Here is a 12439-nt window from a genome sequence, read left to right as displayed (position 1 = left end):
GGAATATAGAACTAGTTTCAAAAGAAGGGGGATCCTGGGGCCAGCCTGGTCACGTAGTGGTTAAGTTCATGCGCTCCGCTTCAGTGGCCCAGGGTTCACAGGTTCAGATCCAAAGTGCAGACCTACAAACCCCTTGCTCATCAAGCCATGCTGTGGCAGCATCCCACATACAAAAAATAGAGGAAGATTGGCACAGATGTAAGCTCAGCAACAATCTTCCTCAAGAAAAAAGAGGAAGATTGGCAACAGATGTTAGCTTAGGGTCAATCATCTTCACCAAAAAAAAAGAAAGAAGTGGGATCTTGTTTCCAAACATAAAAATCCGTAAGTTCAGATCTTTCTAATTAAAGAAATGTAAATATTTAGGCAATAACTGGAGTGAAATTACTTCTACAATGCAAGAACTGGAGTGAAATTACTTCTACAATATAATAAAGTGATTTCCTAAGACATAACAAACGAGAGGAAGAAGTAGTTCTTCCTGTTGAGAGAGCAAATGTTTTAAGGGCCATCCAAGTAGCATGTCACAGAACATAATTTTAAGTGTTCTAAGTACAAAGCATTCTTTCTATTTGTTAAGACACACTCCCAAAATACTTCTTCATGCCACATTTGTTTAGTGAAGTCTCATTTTTCAGGCTAAGACTTTTCACAAGTTCAAATAAGTCCTCCAAATTCAAATTAATGAAATTTTACTAATACCACCACTTTTTCATTTTACTATACTTTCCCTAGGAACATATATTCAGTGGGTGAGATAAGTTAGTCTACTCCAGATAAGTATTCCTTTGTCAATGAAAGAAACCCTAACTATTCTTTTAATTTCATAACCCGTTTTACCATTGCTAGGAGAAATTAAAGAAAACCTAAATGAAAAGTTATTAATAGACCACGTTCATGAATTGAAAGACTCAATATTGTTAAAATGTCAACTATCTCCAAATTGCTTCATAGATTAAACACACTCTCAATCAAAATCCCAGCAGACCTTTTTGTAGAAATTGACAAGCAAATTTTAAAATTTCTATGGATAGGAAAGGGCCAAATATAGCCAAAACGATTTTGAAAAAGAACAGACCTGGAGGGCTTACACTACCTGATTTCAAAAGTGATCATAAAGCTATAGCAATCAAGACTACGGTATTGGCCTAAGAATAAACACGCAGACTTCCGGAATAAAATAGAGAGACCAGAAATATAGGGTCAATTGATTTTTTTATAAAGTCAAATCAATGGGGAAAGGATTATCTTTTCAAGAAACGGTGCTCGAAAAACTGAATTTTGGTGAAAAAAAGTAAACATCCACCATTGCTGTACCACACTATATACAAAAATTGACTCAAAATGGATCATAATACACACAGAAGCAAAACACCTGAAACATTTGGAAGGAAATATAGGGAAAAACTGTTTATGACCTTTGGGTAGGCAAAAATTTCTGATATAGGACACAAGAAATTGAAAAACTAGACTTCATCAAAATTAAAAACTTATTAAGAAAATGAAAACCTACAGACTGTAAGAAAATATTGTCAATACATTTATCTAACAAAGCACTTGTATCAAAATATATAAAGAACTCTCAAAATTCAATAATAAGACAAACCACCCAATTTTTAAAACGGGTACAGTATTTGAACAGACACTTCATCAATGAAGATACACCGATAGCCAATAAGCACATGAAAAGATGTTCAACATTTTTAAGAATGAGGGAAATAGAAATTAAAATCACAGTATACCACTACACACCCACTAAATTAGCTAAAATTAAAAAGACTGACAATGCCAAGTGTTGACAAGGCTATGAAGCAGTTGAACTCCCATACATTGCTGGTGGGAATGTAAAAAAGTATAACCATTTTGGAAAATAGCTTGGCAGTTTTTCAACAATTACATTTCTAGGTCTTTACCCAAAAGAAATGAAAACGTATGTCCACAAAGAGAACTATACATGAGTAATTATAGCAGCTTTATTCATAAGAACCAAAAACAGGAAATAATTCAGTATCAATGGGCAAATGGCTGAGCCAATTATGTTATTTCTACTACTCAGTAATAAAAAGAAATGAACTATCAATAGCTTCAACAACACGGCTGAAAGCATTATGCTGGATGAAAGAAGTCACACACAAAAGTAGTAGACATTGCATGATCCCATTTATATGAAATTCCAGAGATGGAGACTGACTGCACAGCAGCATAAGGGAATTTCTTGAGGCGATGGAAATGCTCTATATCTTGATTGTAATGATAATGATGGTTACATATACATATACATTTGCCAAAATTCATCAAATGGATTTTAAATGGATACATTTTATCTTACATAAATTGTTCTTCAACAAAATTATTTAAAGAAAAAATGGTTTCCCCTGTCATATTCTGCATATTATAGAATGTCAATTCCAATGAGAACCATTTCTTTTTTATTCATGGGCACTGGTGTCAAAAATAATCTCATCTGTATTGCCTTCTCCACTGAATGAGAAACATACAGTATTACTATTATTACCCTCTCTGTTGTCCCTCTCTCACTGCCTCACCTCCCAAATCCAGTTGAACTTTAAATTACTTGAAAGGTTTTTGCTCTCTTATCTCTTATCATAAGCTACTCCTCTGCATTCAATAAATATTTGTGAAATTTAATCAAACAGAAGGTCTCCATATCCTCACTTTTGTCAACTAGTGTTATTCTGAGAATAGACTAGAATTGAAGCCTTTAAATGCCCTAGGGTTTTATTTTTTTCTTTCACTCATTTTTAACAAAACCTTTTATCAAACAAAATATTATACAAGAGCCCACTATGTAAAACAGACATAAATTTGTAATTTCAAATTTACAACATTTAATTAAAGTTAACCAATGAGAACATAAATTCATCTATCAGTAGTACCCAACATATCAAAATTAGTGACTTTTAATATGTGAATGTATCTATTGTTCTTTGTTTCAGTTTTTTAGTAATTAAAAATGAAATTCAAATCAAATATTAAGAGCAGGGGTCAGCAAACTCAGGCCCATGGGCCAAAGCATGCCCACCACTTGGTTTTCTACGGCCCTTGATCTAAGAATGTTTTTTTTACACTTTTAAATAGTTGGAAAAAAACAAAAGAAGAAGATTTTTTTGATATATGAAAATTACATGAAATTCAAATTTCTGTGTCCATAAATAAAGTTTTGTTGGAACAAAGTCACACTCATTTGTCTATGGCTGCTTTTGTGCTACAATGATAGAGTTGAGCAGTTGCAAAAAAGACTGTATGGTCCACCAGTCTAAATAGTCACTATTTGGCTCCTTATAGAAAAAGTGTGCAAAGCCCTGATTTAGAGAATCACAGCAGCACCTCTGGGGAACTAACTTCGTGGAGTAGAGTTTGGAAATTACTTGTAGCAAACTGTTTTTTCCAAAGATGGCCACTACAGTATTTTCCATCCTACTTGCTCTTCTGCACTGTGACTTTGCCACTCTCTCACCCAGAGAAGAAGTCTAATTCCCCGCCCTTTGAATCTGGGTCAATCTTAGTGACTTGCTTGGCCAATATAACATAACGGAAGTGACTTCTGAGACTCCCAAGATTAGGTCATAAGAAACCTTGCAGGTTCCTCCTCAGTCTTCTGGAATGAATGCTCCATCAAAGGATGCTTCCTCTGAGAACTTAGCACCATGCTGTGAGAAGCTTGAATCTCATGGAGAAGCCAAATACAGGCATTCCTGCCTACAACCCTAACCGAGCCTCAAGTCAATAACCAGCCTCAACTGATATCTATGTGGGAGAACTATCCTGGACCTCCAGCTCAGGAGATCCTTTAGATGACTGCAGCCCCAACAGACATCTGACTGCAACCGCATTAGAGACCCCATATGAGAACTACATATGAGTCCAGTCAACCCAGAGAACTGTGAAGTATAACAATAAATGCTTAAGCCACTATGTTTGGGGGTGGTTTGTTATACAGCAATAGATAACTGGAACACCATTATACTAAAACAACTCTAGGAAAGTTTCAGTGAAGAAACTCCAGACTTGAGTCAAGCCCATGCTTGGACTAGTCATACATATCTCCTGGCCAAACTCTACCAAAGCCTCCAGCTAACCCTAGGTGTTCTAGAAGTAGCCAGGGATGAAGGAAGTGGTAAATAATGCTCTAATGGAGTCACTGTGATCTCCTAATCTATATGCATTTCAATCAGGCTGACTACTCCCCAAAATATGCCAATAAGCTTGAATCTTAACAGTCTGAAACTCTCACAAAAACATGAAAAATAATTTTTCCAATTCCTAAAATTAACTCAGGATTGGTAAAGAAACAATTCTCAGTTTTCATGCTATAAATAAACTTGTGCTTATAATACCTCATTATTTTTACTTAATAATCTTAAAAACTGTAAGTGAATTTAGATGAGATGTCATCAAGTTATAAATACAAAGCAAAGTATGGCAGTTTACCTCTAACATATTTGGACTTAGTAACGAAAGTCCATATGCTCTTCTGTTTGTGGCACCTGCTTCCTGCTCCAAAGGGTGACAGGTAAGAGCTGTCCACTGACACATGTTTCTGATATGTGCCAGTTATGTGTGATAAACCCTTCAGACTAGAAAATTTAATTAAACTCAATATTAACCCCTATAAAGCTCACACATTGTATTTTCAATGATATTACCTTAAGCCACAGAAGATTCAAACATTAAAGAGTGAGTGCTTAGTATATGTTAGCTACGCTGCTACATTCTCAGGATACGTCTTCAATTGGTGTAAATTGCATTCAGAAGAGACCAGAGGTGGCTCTGAATCATTAACCCATTGACACTACTGAGAACCATAATGTGACAGAGAATGGTGTATCTGTTATATCTAGAGGGATATTACTGGAATTCTTAAGATTCCTAATTTTTTTAATTCAGTAATTAATTGCAAGTTTACTTAAATATTTATTTATGTGACTATTATTCACACTAATGTGGAAAACACTTGCACAGATAAAGTGCTTTAAGTGTAAAACATTCCAACCTTTTAGAGGCTTAAGCCAATTCTACAAGAGTACTGTGACCAATGAGTGATGCCTACCAAAGGGGTGACTAGAAGTGAGAAACACACTGGGCATTTGCCATCTCAACCAGTTTCATGCAGTCTCCTCCCTTCAGATCTCTTATTGGGTCCCTTCAAAGATCCCCATGATGGAACTTCCACCCAGTCTTCGGAAGTGACATGTCCCTTTCTTGAACCAATCTTTCCTACTGCTGGAGTCTACTCTCCACAGATGACCCTTGATAAGCTTCACCCTGGGGCAGATGTCCTGGCCCAAAAAGACAGATTCTCCTAACACCCACAGTTTATTGTATAAGCCACACTTTGAGCTAGAAGAGCTTAGATGGTAGATGGCCAAACCGTGGCAGAACATAGTAGAGCCATAACTTGAATCCAGGCAATTGAGCACCAGTCTCTGCACTTAGTCACTACGTCTAGTATGTGGTTGCTACCAATTCTACAACATGTATTAAACTGCTTCTTCTTCTTTCAGTTCATCCATTACTAATACAAGCAAAGTCTCTATAGAGAAAATATTACAATTTACTATTCTAGCACAGCAAATGTGACTACAAGACTTTTAAATAATTCAAAACTTGCATATTTTCTAATTAAAAACACATTTATAAGCATGTTAATGAAGGCTTTATACTTACTAGGGAAAAAAATGGTAGGATATCAGCACTATTCAAAAAACAATTTAAAAAATAACCATACAAGGGCTGGCCCTGTGGCCGAGTGGTTGGGTTCGTGTGCTCCACTCAGGTGGCACAGGGTTTTACACACTCAGATCCTGGGTGCGGACCTAGCACCGCTCATCAAGCCATGCTGAGGTGATGTCCCACATGCCACAACTAGAAGGACCCACAACTAACATATACAACTATGTACTTGGGGGCTTTAGAGAAGAGAAGGAAAAATAAAAAATAAAAAAATAAAATCTTTTAAAAATCACCATACAATTCATATTCTTGAGTTTCATATGGTCTCATATTGAAAGTTTCGTGGTATTTGAACATAACTTAATGCAATGACTATTATTAATGTTAAAAATACACATTAGCAGTGAGTTTTCCAACTCAGAATCCATAACAACAATGAATCCTATTCACATCCTGTGTAACTCCATGGGGATACTATGGGGAAAGTTTCCATATATGGCAATTTTTCTCCATAGACTCCCCATAGTTTATACAGGATATGAATCTGGTCCATTGTGACAATGAAAACAACAGATCACTGAAAACTCATGTGTAATTTCTGCTGAACAAACTACAGACTAACAATTAGGGAAACCAGTACTCAAATGAAAATAAGTAATCTGAGAATTTAAAAATAACCACTGAGTATTTTTATTCCATTTCTGTACTAGCAGAATAAGTATATAAATATCCAGAAGAAAAAAATTCCTATCTTATTTATTTTAAAATATTCTCTTGATACTAAAAAGTACGATGTCAACTATTAACAGGTAAGAAACCCAAAAGGAAATTTCACATCAGAACTTATGTTGTCAGAAGGAAAGAAAAGATGATACAGTAAGACAAGTCAAAAATGTTATATGAGCTTTAGCTTCCCAGGCTCCTGTATGACCATGTCTCAATGTAAATCTCTGTAACCTATAATTATTTTTCCTTATTTATGACGTTAGTAGTCTGTGGTGTTCTTCTTATCTAAAGTCATGTAATAATATTTTTCTTTTACATTCAATGCTTGAGTGCAGACTTAGAGGTAAGTTTTTGTATGTCTACTTAGCTATTTGCATTTTTGCTTTAAGTAAGATGAAAGCATTTAAAATCCAGTACAACTAATTACTAACAGCCAGATTAAAGTTGTAGAAAAGGAAAATGGCTGTTCCTAAATTACCTAGTTTCAAGACAAAACTAATAAGGGGGGAAACAAAAGATTGTACTAAAACATCAAACACTCTAACAGCAAAAACATCAGTCTGATACAATTATTTAATAAGAATTAGAGGTTATAATGAAAAATGGTCCAGCTGTGAATAGCCGTCTTTGAATGACCACAGTTACTATTAACATCTCAACTGATTCAGAAAAATTACACCAAAACAATAGACCCAAATTTCATCTCACGTATGAGTGGTTGTCAAGAATGACCATGAAATGCACATAAAAAGGGAGTGTGACTCATTTGTTTCTCTATCAAAAAGATGCTTGTTTACTTATACAGTTCTTGGTGACCTAATACAGCTGGAGTATATTCATTTGACTATTTTCCACAGAATAGCTCAAAATTTGAGATAATTACATTGTTCTTAGAAACACAGTACCACCCTCACTATAAAAATTGAGAAGCTGTCAGTTCCAATTTAATGCATTCATCAGTAATGAAAATAAAAGGCAACAGCTGAACTTTTGATACCCATCAAAGATAAATCACAGAGGCCATCACATGTACTGCAAATCCTTTCCAGCACCTAGCTACCTACCCAAGGTGATGTGGCATCCAGAGAACAGCAGGGAAGACTTGTGGGTCAGCCGAACCAGAGCTAAAGAAAACTGACACCCTGACACACGTGTCCACCGTTTCCTCATCACCACTAAGTTCACTAAATATACATCTTTGTTGGGATTATGGTGATTTATTTTTCCCTTTCACAGATGAACTAGATGCTCTTTTTAATTTATTATGACAATAACAAAATTTGCAAAGGAGGGATTAAATGACGCTGTGTGTCCCAGGGGAATGTTATTTCTCAAAAGGTAAGTTGTTGTTCTCTTCACTGGACTAATAAAGCAGGTGCTTTGGAAGACACTTTAATGTTAGACCAGGGCACAATTCCCACTACAGCACATCTTAAACGGTACCCTTGAGACCTGACAAAGTTAAACATGGGAAGGGAGAAAGGAGGAGGACTGAGCTGGATAAATGCTAATTCAATAATGTTCATCATACTTTAAGTATTTACTCTTTAGAGAATAACCGGCTTTATTAGGAAGGATGTAATCAAATGGCAGCAGTACAAAACCAGTTTTCCTTACTTCACAAAAAAAGATGAAATTTTTCTGTTCCTTTATAAAATTTTAAGAGAAAACTAAATTTTTAAAATTTTTGTAGAATTCAACTTATCGATTATAAAACATCATTAAATCAAATTAACTACTCAAAATATGAATTTTAACAATGACTTCCCTCAACAAAACTTTACTGATAGTACTTTCTTCTTAAACCTAAATTATTCTGACCACAGAAACTGAAATTGCATTTCCTCAAAACAGATAAAGAGTAGATATACAACTCCCATTTTTAGACATGGGAAATTTCAGTAAAGGAAAAGCTCAGTGAAATATATCAAGATGGTAACAGAGTTACAGAAGCTAGACTTCCTGCTTTTTAATGATTAATCTACACACAACACAGAAACCTTCCATTTCAAAATGGGCCCAAAATAGATTGTGGCCAATCTACACAACTATGGGAGATTCAGATCCACTAAGTCAGAAAAAAATGAGACTTGCACATTGGAGATATTCACTAAACAATATCAGGAGATATTCATTAAACAATAGCAAAATATATTCACTAAAACGATGTCAGACAGAACATCTATTAATTCTGTTGCCATAACTATGTAAGTCTTTACTTTGATGAACAAGGGTCTACTCTTTCAGGTAAATTTTTTGTCACTTTTAAGGCTCTTTGTGCGTGTGGCGGGGGGGGGGGTGCTTTTTGGTATTTAAATCAAGCAATACTACTTCAGTGAGACAGAACATGTTATAATGCGATACACAGGTTACTGCAAATTCCTGACCTTAAAGGTCTGAAACATAAAGCCATCTTAATCAATCCAGTATTTAAAAATGAACACAATGACATTTTCTTCTCTTATAGGCAAAGAGCAAAGACGAGAGGAAGAAAATTTAAAAGAGCCATTTACATGTGACTCTATGGCAACAGAAGTCAGAATAATGATTATCTTTTGGTGAGGAAAAGTAGTATCAACTGGGATGGGTCATCACAAGGAAACTTTCTGGAGTAACAGAAATGTTCTGTATCTTAATCTAGGTGGTACTTATATGGGTAAACTTATCTAGGTGGTAAACATAAGCAAAGATTCACTGACTTGCACACTTTGACTTATGCATTTTATTGTATGTAAACCATACCTCGATTTAAAAAATCAAAGCATCCAATAAGAGTAAGGAACTGCAACCAGAAATCAAGGATAAGCATCATGAAATCAGAATATGTTAGAAAAAAATTGATCTTTTTAGGATCTCCCACAGCATTGTACACAAGGCAGATAGTTAAACAATTATTTATTATAAGAATGTAGTAAGAATATCCTAGGTGGTTTGGAAGATCCCTTCTGAACTAATTAGAACTTCAAATGTGACTATTTTTCTGAATATTCTAAATACAGATAGTTTCAGCCTATAAAACAGCCTCCAAAAGGTGGAAATTGAAGGCCTAGAAAGTTATGCCTCAAAACACAAAGAAACTACACTTGTCTTAACTCTAAGCACAGATTTAAGGCATCTACTTATCTAAAGAACATGTAATGATCACTGACAGTACAAACCTATCTATGGGCTTCTAGTGATAAACAAGAAACAAAACTTAATAGTCAGTAAAGTCAAAAAAGCGCCAAAAACCCACATGATGATTTTCTGTCTTCTGAATGGTATTCTGTCTGTTCAGTAATCTGGTAGCTACGGAAACCAAAAGCAACCAGCAGTTTTCAAACATACCACATAGCACATGGGTGATATTATCAAAAGATCAGGTTTGATGATCAAGAAAGCTGTGTCTACTTGGCAAACCTAGCCAGACAATGTTTGAGTCCCTAGTCCAAGAATTCAAAGACTCTCATGCTGAGTTGCAACTTCCATTTTCAGCCAAAGTGCTAAGACTAATTTTTCTTTTGTAGATAAATATTTCTGTCCATACCTAGGTTCCTCCATAAAACAAATTCCATGACTGAAATGAAACAGTAAGGTCTTTGCCACTTAATAACCTGTTTCTATTTCTTGGGGGACAATAATTCCAAATGTAACATTAAGTGAATTCAAAATATATTTTTAAATTACTAGAAAATAATATTGTTACATGCTGAATGGGACATTACATCTCATTGTTGTTCTATCTTGACTTGATTAGCCAGTGTGGTAATCTCAGAAAAGGGAAGCTTCTGTGTGAAACAACAAAAATAATCAACCCTTTAAAAAAGCCAATCAAGAAACAAAGAACTGAGGATTATTAGCTCTCCTGGAATACCGCTATTCTGGAATAATCATCTGCTGTGCATAAATAGTCACACTGATCACCTGAGATGAGAAAGAAAAGGTCAAATTAAAAATTCATAAGAAACGTGTTTCCTAAATTCCTGCCCTAATCTCCTTCTCCCCAAAAAGATAGTGTCTTGTCAATTTCTAATGTTCTAGGCCAGCAGGTTGAGTCTCTTTAGAAATTCCTAACTGTCACCTTTGCTTGTGGATAATGAAAATATATTCTGCAGAGCCTGTACAACTGCATTGACAAGTTACATTATTCTACATCCAACATTAAATAATCCTCAAATTACTTAGGCTGGTAATCATTTTTCAAATACCAATTTTAGCTGTCTACAAGTGCCATCCAGCCCAGCCCATTGTGCAGGGCCTGCTCTGCACCAAAGCAATTTCATTGTATAAGTTTTAAGATAGATATGATGCTGCTGGACTGTAATGCTAGCCAGCATATCAAAATTGAAGCCATTGTGTAAAAAGAAGAAAAATTCATCTTTAAAAATAAAGCTTATTTCTTATTTAAAGAAGAAATTCACATATCCTACATACAACGTCCACTCCTATGTTTCTGTAAAAATATGGAGGAAGAGGGTCTAATGATACCTTTTTCTCCTTTTAAATAAAAAAATTTAAAGCTCTTCTTTCCTTTCAATAAACACTATCATCTGAGATCCTCCCAGTATCTATTTTAGGGTTTAAGGACCATTACAGAACCCACAACAATAGATCAGTGACAGACTCGATCCTATCAATTAACACATTCTAGGGAGGCTGCCTGGATTCCTGTCTTCCTTCCTCCCTCTTGGAGGCCTGGTTTTGACCACATTGACATCCCTGGCCTTAAGGATGAATAACCCAGTTAAGGGGGAGTCCCTTCCCTGAGACCAATTCCTTTGTAATTAGAGCCAAAATACAAAGGCTGTTAATGACCTAAGGCAAAGTGATATGAACTCCAAGCCAATGAAACCATGACAGCAAGCAGATTTCTAAATAGCAAAGAAGTGGAGTCCATTTACTTACATGAAGATTCAGTGCCAAACATGGCTGGCTCCAGAGGCTGCTTTTAAAAAATTAGAAGAAAGAAAAAGAAAAAAAAAGGAAGAAAGAAAAATCAAGGAGAGAGTACGCGTGAGAGTGAAGAGATGAGCCGCTACACAACAGGGGTCATGAAGACAGACAATGCAGTCCAAGCTGTGTCCAGCTGCCAGATTCTCCTCTTACAAGCTTCAGTGTTCTCCCGTGTGACTGAAAAGCAAGGTCTCCTACAGCACCAAAAACCGAAGAGCTGCTTTTGAAAATCCAATAGGGAAAGGCAGGCCGAGGTGAGACTTCTGGGATGCAGTGAGGCAGAAGTAGGTAGGAGCAGGAGCAGGACTGGGAGCAGCAGCAACAGCGGATACTGCAATCCCCAGCCCTGTTGGAGCAGTAAGACAATAGCAGGGCTTATGCATACACTGATGACGTCAGAGACACTGCACAGACCGACTGCGCTGCTTGAGCCAGAGGCTCCAGGGGCTTCGGGGGAGCAAGCGATTCAAAGGGGAATTCCTTTGTCACAAAACACACAAGACCAAGAGCCACATATATATTCAACCTCCTGATGAGATCTCCATCCTGTGAAACCAGGCACTAAAAGAGACCTCCAAGAAATTTAAATATTGGCTTTTTAGCAACTAACCACAAAGATATCATGCAGATCAGGCTTCTTAGTTTTATGCAGTCAGTTGAACTTTCCAAGGGAATTAAGGATATCGGAAATGAAAAAAATAACCTACCTTTAAAAATAACTACAGAACTCATTTTTTCTCTAGGCTTATGGTAGACTCACAGATCTAGAATGTACAATCAATCACAAAAGTGTGAAAATATGTATACTATTACACACACATTCTGGATGTATAAATACACACACAAATGTAACAGTAAAAGAATATGAGTGCTTAGAACACTGCTTGGCACACAGCGGGCACTCAAATGTTAGCAATTACATTATTAGTTATTTTGCAACTACTATTCAAATGTGAAAAACACTAATCTAGGAATATATTTACATACATATACTTCTTCTATCCTATTCCTTTGCCTTATTTTTCTTCATTTTGCCTTATGGAATTCCTGTCCTTTTCCAGGGTAACTCAGTCATGTACATCTGTGT

General features: G+C 35.9%; 1 protein-coding gene across 16 annotated transcripts in view; it reads right to left on the bottom strand.

Annotated features, from left to right (window-relative positions):
- Positions 1 to 12439, bottom strand: part of ST7 (suppression of tumorigenicity 7) — a 250563-nt gene that overhangs the window by 176623 nt on the left and 61501 nt on the right. For 2 of the 16 annotated variants that reach the window (XM_070512299.1, XM_070512313.1), the window contains exon 1: positions 11305 to 11700. The exons of 12 other annotated variants lie outside the window; for them this stretch is intronic. In XM_070512299.1, coding sequence (XP_070368400.1) covers positions 11305 to 11326 — 22 coding nt within the window. In that variant the 5' untranslated portion in view covers positions 11327 to 11700. Of the gene's footprint in view, positions 1 to 11304; positions 11717 to 12439 lie in introns of those variants that run through there. 2 more of the 16 variants (XM_070512353.1, XM_070512287.1) reach the window with 2 other exon arrangements.

This window comes from Equus asinus, chromosome 1 (genome assembly GCF_041296235.1).
Source record: "Equus asinus isolate D_3611 breed Donkey chromosome 1, EquAss-T2T_v2, whole genome shotgun sequence".
NCBI classification, from domain to species: domain Eukaryota; kingdom Metazoa; phylum Chordata; class Mammalia; order Perissodactyla; family Equidae; genus Equus; species Equus asinus.
The sequence above is the reverse complement of the archived record's forward strand: the minus strand, read 5'-3'. Positions and strand labels throughout refer to the sequence as shown.